Source organism: Mercenaria mercenaria, chromosome 13, assembly GCF_021730395.1.
Source record: "Mercenaria mercenaria strain notata chromosome 13, MADL_Memer_1, whole genome shotgun sequence".
NCBI lineage: Eukaryota > Metazoa > Mollusca > Bivalvia > Venerida > Veneridae > Mercenaria > Mercenaria mercenaria.
The window spans coordinates 31,110,610-31,123,009 of NC_069373.1; the positions used below are offsets into that span (position 1 = coordinate 31,110,610).

A 12,400-nucleotide genomic window follows, 5' to 3' on the forward strand; every position below is an offset into this window, starting at 1 on the left:
TTTTAAATTTCAAACAAAAAATCATGGTTCAAAATTGATTATAGTTATCTTCAGACAATTATAAATTTATGTGGCGACATCATTTGGTTGTTTATAATATTGTTTTATCATGGATCAGAATCTGAATTATATTTCTCTGTAGAAAATTACTTCTAAAGTCAGTTTTCACTTGAATGTTTGATATTTTAGTGCAACAGTGTTTGGTCAGAACTGATGTAAAATACAACCATAGCTTTTTTTATCTTGAAGATGCTGTGTTAGGTTTATGAAGTACTGGTGGCATCCAATATAAAATATAATCGCACACTTCGCACTAAACAATTGATGTTTGTGAAAATGGTACAGAAGACCCCTCTTTTCAAATAGTTCCCTTCTTTTTCTAGTTTGGCTTGGTATAGACAAAATGGATTAAGAAATAAAAGACATAATTTAAATATGATTTTTCTTCAGCACTTTTAATAGTGGTGCTACATTTAGTTTTCATATGGAGCTTTAGTTATCTGTTAACAAAACAAATATATTTCAAAGAATCGTATCTACTGCGAGTAGAGAAGCAGTTTTGAATATACATACAATGACACATAATTGTGTATTTTTTCATAAATAATGTCTGTTCCGAAAACATAATTGCACGTTAGCAGACTCCTCTGACTACCGTTCCAGTCTTCTGAAAACGGTATTTTTTGACAAAAATGTCTTGAAATATACATTTTTAACCGGAGATCAGTGAAAATGACATGGCCATTTAATTTAACGCCAAGTTATACATGTACGTCTATTCGGACTGCACAAAATTTATCGATAAAAATGATATAATTTAAAGGTATGCTTAGATGTGAAACAGTACATATATGTTCTTATGGTAGGGCTTTGACTTCAAATTCAAAATTTTCAATTCGATTTGCGTTGATATTTCACTGAAAAATTATTTCAATGATTCACAAAATTACAACTAATAAATCTAAGTAATCATAATTTATAAACGTTTGCTGGGACAAACGTCAAGTTATATTCAGATGGGGCGATAAGATTTTGATTTACATAGCAATGTATCGAAATATTAATAAATGTAATTTATAAAATTAATAATGATTACTTATATTTAAGGTGAAATGTGTTTTGAAAGAAATGATGTGTGGGTCATTGACTGCCGTAAAAATGATCAAAATAAAATCTTAATTAATATTCTGTCTCCATACAGCACGAGTTGCAAGATGTTAGGTAAATTACGCATAGGAGAAATAGTTTTATCAGAAAAAAGGCTGGATATACTTTTAATGTATTTTTGAAGCAAATTATGCATTAAATGTTAACGTAAACATACATTTCTGGCGCCCGTAGTTCGATGATAGAAAATGTTTCAACTTTTTATGCATTTTAACTGAGTACCTTGGTCGGTGTGGCAACGTTAAATGTCGCAACGCCCCTAAATGTCGCAACCACCGTTAAATGTCGCAAGGTTGACGTTAAATGTCGCAACCACCACTAAATGTCGCAAAATCGTCTGCCGCTAAATGTCGCACCTTTAACGTTAAATGTCGCAAAAATTTGCCCACCGTTATATGTCGCAACATCAACGCTAAATGTCGCACAGCAAAATAAGGTAAGTTAAACAGTCTTTACAACTTAGAGATAAGACTGGGTAATGCATGCTTGATATGGGAAGGGCTGACTTGACCTTTCACTCTAATCTGAACGTTTGCTTTTCAGTGGTTCCGCACCATACATGCGTTATATATTTCAGTAACATGGTACTCGCCACAGTACTAGATTTATTTCAGGTCTGAACTATGTAATTCTATGGAGTCCTGTTTAGCTCATGAGACATTAAGCTCGAGCTCTGTATTGTCGCGCGTTGTATCGCATGTCTATAGTCGACCTGAATTTCGTTACAAAACAGGCCGGGGGCCTGAAATTGTTGATGGAAGATGGAGGCGGGGCCACCAGTTTAAAACAAAAGCGTCACCGGCGACATGCGGGAGGTACGGGGTTCCTCTGTCCGTATTTGTGGGGAAGTTTTTTATATACAGGTAAAAAATGTTGGCCTGTGGTGCATGTTTGTCTATTTTTAGGTACGTACTAGAGGGTCACTCCCCTTATTTTAGGTGGTTAAGGTCTTTTCCCATTGACAATTTTGAAATACAAATATGGAATGCTGGACTTTTATTGCAGTTTTTGTTCAAAATTTCGGCGTATGGGAGGGGTTATCCCTGTCATTTTCCAGGGCTCAGGGTCTCTATCCGGGAAAGTTTGAAAAACAGGTATAAAATGGTTGCCTCTGGTGCATTTTTTCTTAATTTTAAGGTACTGGAGGGGTACTCACCCCCCCCCCCCCCTCCTCCATTTTAAGGGGTCAAGGGTTCTTCCCCCTGGTGAATTTTAAAATATAAGTATAAAATGTTCGCCTCTGGGGCGTTTCGGGTCTACATTTTGGGAATATATTATTTCCAAAATAGTTGGGTGCAACTTTGATGAGTATAAGTCACTAGTAAGCCAACAAGGGTGGGGTTTGGGGTGGTGGGGATCGGCTCGGGCAACAATCCAGGCCTGTTACACAACAGATGTTCAACTACGCGACACGGAGACTGTGTTTTGTACCAGCTGTAGAAAACGAAGATTTTCTATTAATCAGCCATGGGTTCTATTTCTTTGTTTGGAGGTTTACATTTAAAGTCATAAGGTAACTATCAAGATTCAGTGGCGGGGAGAGATCCTATGTTGCCCTCTGTACATTCTTTCAGGTAAAGCGGGAATTTCGATATTATTTTACTTTTAGTCTCTTAAAATTGTTTGGTTTAGTCTCATTCCCCTCATTATCCTACTTTTCCGCCTACCCACACATAACCCCCCCCTCCCCCCCCCCCCCCCCCCCCCCCCGCCCACACCTTTCAAAATGTAAATATTCATATTTTCTATTAATTGTCTTGGTGCTGTGTTTTCGTCTCGTAGATTTCTGTGTCGTTATTCACCCCGTTCGTCACCCATACCCAACCCCCTCAAACATACAACACTATTACCAAGTCGTATTTAGTTAGAAGAAACCTCGCAAGGTGTGGAACTCAGGTGAGCGATCTAGGGACAACAAGGCCCTCTTGTTGCTATACGTAACATAACTTATCATTAAGATAATTATTTGTATTACATAAACCTGTTAATTTTTCTTCCCTCAAAAAAGTAAATATACACAAGAAATTGATAGTCATAGTGTCAAACAGGAAGTGCGACATTTAGCGTTGGTGTTGCGACATATAACGGTGGGCAAATTTTTGCGACATTTAACGTTAAAGGTGCGACATTTAGCGGCAGACGATTTTGCGACATTTAGCGGTGGTTGCGACATTTAATGTCAAACTTGCGACATTTAACGGTGGTTGCGACATTTAGCGGCGTTGCGACATTTAACGTTGCCACAGTTGGCTATGAACCTGAAAAGATCACAGCCTTCGGCAGTAATATTGTTGTTTATATCAAACTTGGTTTTTTTTCCTTACAAAACGTCTATTACTGTAACGACCATTTTCTAGTATTCAAGTATTCATCTGTTGCTGAATGATGAGCTTCAAATGTTGGCGAATACACAAGAAAAACGGCTAAACCAGATTCTCTTGAAGCTAAATTCTTAAAAGTAGTTTGTGTAAAGTATACATCATCTTTCTTGAAGGCCCTTGTTTCTTAGATTTCCGGGTCTTGCTAATTGGTCATTGGACGATTTTTGTCGTCATTCTTGTTCTGTTGCCAAGCATACAGAGGAAATGTTGCCTGAATGACTTCGTAAATTATAATAAAATTGTGTCTAATTTCTGCTATCCTTCGGTAGTAGCAAGCTCCTACCAGTATAATTTGAAATATTCCATTCATCATACATTTTTGTTCGTTTCATTTTTTCCGTGCAGTTATTTGCCAGAGTCCACGAACTTGTGATGAGACAGAAAGCTTAATGTATTGAATCAGAATACTTGGTGCCTGGTAGATGGTCCAGACTCATAGTAATAAGTATATAAACGGCCGTTGTGCTGCCAGTCCAGTCTCAGCAAGCAAGCTTGCGTCGTTAGCAATTCTAATTCCAATTCTGTCTACGACATTTTAAGAACTGATTAAAGAAGAAAGTATCGTCCTGAAAGACGCTTGTATGTGAAGAGTTGCTGAAGCTTGTTGATTTGATGTGTAACATTTTAGCCGGGACTGTCCCAACCAGTGAAGTCTCCATTCTGTTACTGACAGAAATTCAAATTCATGGAGGAAATTTGTCATATGAGCCGTGCCATGGGAAAACCAACATAGTGGGTGTGCGACCAGCATGGATCCAGACCAGCCTGCGCATCCGCGCAGTCTGGTCAGGCTCCATGCTGTTCGCTTTTAAAGCCTATTGGAATTGGAGAAACTGTTAGCGAACAGCATGGATCCTGACCAGACTGCGCGGATGCGCAGGCTGGTCTGGATCCATGCTGGTCGCACACCCACTATGTTGGTTTTCCCATGGCACGGCTCATATATGTACGAATTTTCGGTCTGAATATGTAGCCTGTATTCCCTAATGAATACAAAATCCTGTATTCATCTCGCATTAAATGCGAAAGCAATGATTAATAGTGGGACATCTTGTTTTAGTTGCGATGTTCCATGCGCTAAAAACACGAGTTGTCAGCCTTCTTTGTATGAAAACTAGAGATAGGTACATATGTGTGTAATAAAAGGATCATTCAACCATTTCCGTTTCTGCAATGATTCATTCGTCTCTCATGAATTTGCCAGACCGGACCACACCCGGCGCAAGCGCCTTTAAGGGATCCAGGCCTGTCAAAATCCACTCCTTGTCAGACCGGACCACACTCGGCGCAAGCGTCTTTAAGGGATCCAGGCCTGTCAAAATCGACTCCAGCCAAATACAACAGCATATCAATGTACTTTAAAAATGAGCCTATTATATATATATAGATACATGTATATATACATGATAATACTTCAAAATGTCAGAGAAATGCATGGTCATATTTACCTGAAAACTCATTATTTGACAAGTCCCATTGATCGGGGCAATTGTACCAAGGATCAATACAATGCAATGCCACACACTGCTAGCATGGCCAATGAGATGTACCAGTGCAGACCAAGAATGCAGACTGATCCGTGCAGGCTGATCATGGTCTGCACTGTTCGCTATTCAGTCAGTAAATTTTAAGTGAACGTCCCTTTGAATAACAAGTGTACTACTAAAATGGAGTGATAGACCAGTCCATTTTAGAAATATAACAGGGTAAATGTTAATGAAAAGTGGTCATGCAGTAAAATTGTTAATTTGATAAACAAGTACTTTCAATATGTCCCAGTTGCAGGTCCTACAATGACTGACTTAATTACAAATATTATAATGATAATGGTTTTCCCAAATGATAACAACCAGTGATCTGATGAAATGATTTACCAGAAGAAATTTAACGCTAATCAAAATTATTACCCACAATCTCGTTAATTAATACTCCTACATAGCTTCAAGGACATGAAAAGCAACGACCTGTTTCTAATATTGATAGCAATAGAGACTAAATCAGTAGCTGGATGCTGTCATACTCACATTGCCAGCCAGATTTCCCCATCTTTTGCACATAAATAACGGTACACAAACAACGGGAATTGCAACATGGTATTATTATACCCGCCTCAGAATCTGCGAAAAACATTACTGCAACGGTAGTTAGATTTTAATGGCCTACATGACAGACGAAAAGACAGGTATTGCGTTCAGAAATTACTGATCAAAGTTCGTTTTCAGCGTTGCGCGTCTTTTATTACTCAAGACGAAATTGACTTTTACATTATCACGTGCGGATGGCTGCCGAAACCCAACAGGAATTTTCATGCGCGCGTGCCATTCCGCTTTGTATTTCGATATCGCTATGGATCTCGAGTGTTTTTGCCTACGAAAATATCCTGACATTTTAAATATTGTTACACAACGATTTAACCCCGTAGAAACTTGAGAGAACAGAAGAAAAAAAATGACAGAAACAACAGAAACATGTACAGTATTTTCTTTAACCCATACCCTGCCAAATGTCTATAATGAACTTTTCCATCTTTCATTTCGGACGGTACCATTAACTGTTAAAAGGGGTGCTTACCGAAATTATACTGACTGAATTGCGAACAGTGTAGATCTTGATCAGACTGCACGGATGTGCAAGTTTATCATGATCTACACTGGTCGCAAAGGCAGAATCAATCGTGTCCAGCATGATAAGGATTAAAAACTTCAAAATGCAAATTGTATAACATTAGAAGTTTATCCAATTTATCACAAGTTACTGCTCGAGTATAACATTAGTTGATTTCGGGAACATGGTTCAACTTTAGTTATCACCCAGACAGTACTTCACTGTAACCGGGAGCCCAGGACAAACTAGCACATAAATCTTGACACCAGGACATTTGTTTGGTGTATACTTAAAAACCTTAAGCGTACTATCTCTTTTTTATCTAAAAACAAACCTATTTAAACTTAGGAACGTACAAGATATTTCTTACAGTTAATATATAAAAAGTCAAGACGCAATCCTAATTTGAGACTTGTCAATTTCCATACGTATTTCATATATTATATTAATAAACACTCATTAAATGTATATTGTCACTTCTGTTGGACTGCAGTTAACTAATCTAGGTTTTAAATTCCTATTTCAAAGACCTGTTCAGTAAAACATCTTATTACGCGGCTTTTATGAACGGTACAATTATCCTTTTCAAATTACATTCACAAAATTCAGAATCATGTCAAGGAATGTATGCGGTATCAAAGCGCAGCTCTATACTGTAAGTTGAAATATAATTGAATTTGTTCAGAAATTCTTGAATGGAGGGAGTCAAGTGCATAGATCAGAGCATAAAATAGGAAAAACGAATTTCTATGGCAACGTGGCAGTTATCTGTTCATTATTATGATAGAATTCTCCATTTTATCTTAAATACTTCTACCTTTATTGTCGTATATCAGTATTTAATTATTTTGTGGAACATTGAAAACATTTTAATTGTGTTGTATTTACGATGAAGCGTTTTCATATAGGCATGCTACTGTGTTTACAACCAAGCACGTGCGCATGCATTTTAATGCGTTTAAAGAGCATCGGACTTGCACAAAAAATGCATTTAAGACTATTGTTTCCGGATTGAGTTTTCAACGCTACCTTCTCCAACTGATAAATACCTTTATTCTGGTATGAATATTTTTAAGTATAGTGAAATTATGTACTTCATGCACGTGTTACGGTAGATCATGCTGAATATTCAGTTAGTTCATTACCAACACTTTCTCAGCTGTTTAAATTTGTTGATGTTTATGATATATAGTATTATTGTACCAAAAAATCAGTCAGCAATGACTGTAGTTAAAATCATTTCTTTGAAGATATTTGAGAAAAGACAGTAATGTTGATTGCATCCAAATTGTTTACTTCCTGCACGTGCGCGCGATCATGTGGAGAAATAATGGAAACTACGTATAATCAAAGAATTAATGCAGCCAGTTAGCTGCAAGACGCATGGTCTTCAAAGGCGCATGAGCAAATTCTGAACAATTATATATTAGTGCAATTTAATTGATTAACATAATACGTTTATTATTCTATAATTATGTCTTTGATCTTAGTTAATAACTAGTCAAAGCTGAAGACATTTCACTTACTATACAGAAACTATTTAGTTTATTCACCCATTCCCTTTAGACTTTCATCAGGAGCACGTGTATTCTATGCACACTATATAGTAAGTGCTATAAAGAGTCCAAGGGTCTTTCAAATAAATCCAAAGCAAGATTGTCAGTGTTTTCAGTGTTTTATCTATCTTAAAACATATGACCAATAAAATGTATAGGTCCATGTTTTTTGTTGTTTTTTTGTTGTTGTTTTTGTTTTTTGTTTTTGTTATTCGGCAAAGATCAATTGGAGTCTTTTACATTGATTGCTTACTCAATGTTATTATTTTTTAATTAAAACCTAACTTTTTGTCAAAATTAATTTTAAAAAAGACAGTAGGAAAGACTGTTTAACAATTTTAACAATTAATACATGGAGGAATCTCCAGGTACTCCCTATAATCAGGCATTATTCTATGTTTTCCATATAAATGATGTTGTTTTTTTAATGCCGTCACTTTTGGTTAATAAAACGTGCAGAAGCATTTTAATTTATGTCTTTTCCTTGGTATTATCCGGGCTTACCCATTTTACCCGTGTAACGTCAGTGCAGTGCCTAATGTCACACACATTTTCATAGCTGCACAAATTTATCATTATTCCTAGGGGATTAACATATTTATATTTGGCCTCCATTTTTTATGTTCTTGTCGGTATATGTAGCATCTATTTATTTGTAATAATTTCCGATTATTTATTATCGGTATTCTGTCGCGTGTTCGTCCGTACCAATGAAAAATATATATGATAATCTAACTGTATAGAAGAGTAAAATTTTCTGATATAACCCGCTGTCATATTTCGCTGAAAAATGAAAACAATCGAGCTTATTTATTTGTTTCATTGTAAGAAAAAATATATTTTACTAAGTGACCAGCAGATGCAGTATTTTCATGAGTGGTATTACCAAGAGATAAACATGTACGCGCTGGTGTTTACGAGTGAAAGATTATTTTGATGCAAAACATTTTTTTATTTCATGTCTTTTCATTGACAGCCAATTTTAGGTCCGTACAAGCGGAACAATGCATCGATATTTGTTTAGTGTGAAATAACCAGATATATTTCACTATAATATTTCAATAAATCTATGAAAAAAAATGGTATAAAATCGTTCACTTTTAAATTCACTTAATGCACACAAATAAATTACAATGTCTGTTCTTTATTTTGAACGCTAAATACCTTTCAAACGGGCTTCAAGTAGAGATATTCTGTATGTTCTCTATAAATATGACTACCCCACAGAAGTATTAAAGAAATAATCTTTGTGCGTTTCATAGACTGTGAAATGCGTGTAACCCGATAACTCTTTGATCTTTTCTTTAGTTTTTTGTCCTCTGGTCTCATTTCCCAATTCACGCGGCTTTTCACTCGAATGTTAAGCTGTAAAATGGTTTCACTAAAATTCTTAGACGTTCTATGAATGGATAAAGACGCCGTTCAAAGATATTTTACGCCTGTGTGAAAATTGATTCTCAACTTTAGTGGTTACTTTATTAATTTGACGATAATCAACTCGGGTTTATTACTTCTAAACTGCGGTCACTTACAGTCTTATTAGCAGTATGATGCTTTTCCACAAAGATTTTGTTAAATATAGCTCGGTCAGAGCTATAAATGTACACTCTTTGTTAATAAACCCAAGATTTTTTAAGGATTTTCTTACGATTCAATCCGGTGTTAAAAATCTGTATTTTATTGATATAGCTATTATTGTGGTTTATGAAATGATTAAAACATACAAATCGAAATAATTTAAAGTGACATAAACTTATTTCTTGACGTTACTGCATTATTTATGAATTTTTATCTAACTTAATGATCAGTCTTTTCGGAAAATTATTTGACTTTAATTGGGACAATTATATAAAAAAAAAGTTTCGATGTAATCAAAAAGCAATTGCATCTGAATCACGGAATATTTCCCTTAATATGGAGTCATGGGCGGAGGAAGTTGGTTCCTTCTAAGGGGTAAATCAGTGAAAACTAGGTTGAATCAATAAAGCATTTTTATACAGGCAAATAATAACGTCGAGCAGATAAGTGTCGCTACCTATCGTATTAATCTAGCTGGAAGTATGATGTAATTGCTCTCCCTTTACTATCACGTTTTCCTAGAACTACAGAGCATAGCAAACACAGCTAAAACCACACATCAAAAGTACAACCAAAAATACAAACTGTAATGGAAAGATATATCAGCCAGGATTGCTTCAAATATACAAAAAAAAATAATATACATCAACAAATACCAGTACATTGTAATTATATGAAAAATGTGAACTTGGGAAAGGCGAAGAAAGGGTGGGGGAGGGGGTGGCGAAGGGGGGAGGGAGGATGAATATTCATTAGGGAAGGCCACGTTCCAAATACAAAGCCTCCCGAAACCATAGCAGTACAAGCACGCAAACACGCACAGGCTGAGAGCAAAACTGACAATGAGAACAAAACGAACAAACAAAAGGGACAGAGTGGGAGACCTCCCAGGAACCGCCAGTTGCAAAAACCCTAGCCGGGAGCTCAGACTGGTATATGGAAGGCACTTACCCTCACTCGTAGTACGTAAAAGTGGGCAATACGGTTAAGGGGGAGTAACACCACTTACTTAGCAGACAATATGCATAACATAACTATAATACGATACGGACAAAATTAGAGGCACCACTATGGATAGTTTCGTAACTTGTTTAAAGGAAACTGGGGGTTCAAATGCATTTGGGGCATACCAAACTCGCATTTACCCGATTTTCAACAAGTTAGACAATTGTATAAAGTATAACATAGAGATAGTCACACGGAGGTAGCGGTACACCAATGTACTCAACAACTTGTCTAAAGTCAGGAGCACCACGAGCCTTAACTTTAAAGGGACGACTATGCAAGCTGATAATAATAATTCTAAAAGCAGAAAAATTAAATGAAACGTAAATCATACTGAAAAAATGTGAAATATAGAGAAATCCACTTTCAAATTTGCAATAATAGTGTCTGTTGATAATGTATACATAAACATTATAAAATAAATGTTCTCTTATTTTCCAAGTTGATAACTTCATTTCGATATACGCATTCCGACAATAGTCACAAATATACGCCCGAGAAATTTTGACAACATTTCATTCATAAATGGTCGTATCATTTTATCAAATAAGTTTTTCAATTTCTATAGGATACAGAAATATATGCATTTTTACGCACAATTACCCGTAATATCATAAATGTAATTTGAGAAATAACTTGCGTTTTCTCCCAACTAATTATAGAAATAAAATTGAAACTTAAAAGCTGTTGCCTTTCATATCAGTTATTGAATCGAATTGGTTCTTTTTAACTTAAAAGATGTGACGTTTTAAAAATTGAACAAACGTTATTCAGCAGAATTTGCATACTCGTATAATGCACAGAACAAATGCAACATTTCACACGCGAATTATTCCCACTAAAAGCATTTAGCACCGAGTGTTATCTTCTGGACAATTATTTATTCATCTCAAAATTTAATAACTGAACGAAGTATTTTATTGTAATATTTTCAAAAAATTCTTTTAAATGACAAACATCTCTCTTATGTTTATATTGTCAGAACGAAAAGGATCCAAGTAAAGAGGCAGATTCTTTTTAAGCACGATACCACTTACTTAATTAATTGCTTATGTGTATTTTTATGTCCATACTAAATACAGAATTGTTGTATTTTGATCTATGAAATAGTCCTATTCGGTTCAGATATAGATTAAAAAAAAGTCAACATTGAAGACGCAAGGGCAAAAACAAGCAATTAAAATACCAGACTTAGCTAAGCAAATACTTAAGTTTTTTCGTGAAATTCGGGCCAGAAGTTCCAAAATCTAAAACAACGGCACTAATATGCTAGAATAAGTTTGTGACCGTAAAACTAAACGGTCTTGTTCATCTACTCTGTATTTCTTTAACTTTAAACTAAGAGGAAAGGTGAAAGTGCAAATGAACGTGATGGTGAACAGAGTAAATATCAGCTACAGAAAAGAATTGATATTATTGACAAACGAGAGAACAACATTTTTTCCCACCACAATAAGAGACAAATAGCTACTTAAGACCACGTAAGCTGGTCCTAAACTAGAAGTCAACCTCACTTCATTTAATGTTCTGAAATCATTCTAAAATGCAATGAAATGATATAAAACCTATGGCAACTTTTTCAATTCTGTTCTGAAATCGTTCTAAAATGAAATGATATAATATCTATGGCAACTTATTCAATTCTGTTCTGAAATCATTCTAAAATGAAATGAATTAATAAAATGCCTGTTACCCAGAACACTTACTTAACATTATACATTTAAACGATTATTTTTCTTATCTTGAAATATCTTTTACAAGAACGGAAATTACATATTTTTTTTTCGTTTCAGGTACACGCGAAACAGCGTTTATTTACGCGATATTGAGTGCTGGAGTGGTGTTTGCCACAACCAAATCTTGTAGTGCTGGGAATTTAACTGAGTGTTCATGTGACATGGCTCATTATGGAGAACATGATGTTGATGGCTGGAAATGGGGAGGATGTAGTGACAATATACAATATGGTTTGTGGTTCAGTAGAACGTTTGTTGATGCTCCAGAAGTGATGACTCACGAAAGTGGAAGAAACATAAGAAATACAATGAATCTACATAATAATGAAGCCGGCAGAAAAGTAAGTAAAGACATAGGCTCTAACCCATCCAA

At 35.5% G+C, this 12,400-nt stretch overlaps 1 protein-coding gene across 1 annotated transcript in view; it reads left to right on the forward strand.

The window, feature by feature from the left end:
• The window catches only part of LOC128547861 (protein Wnt-16-like), a 54,463-nt gene that overhangs the window by 21,395 nt on the left and 20,668 nt on the right, over positions 1-12,400 (forward strand). The window contains exon 3 of the mRNA XM_053521423.1: positions 12,085-12,368. Coding sequence (XP_053377398.1) covers positions 12,085-12,368 — 284 coding nt within the window. The remainder of the gene's footprint in view (positions 1-12,084; positions 12,369-12,400) is intronic.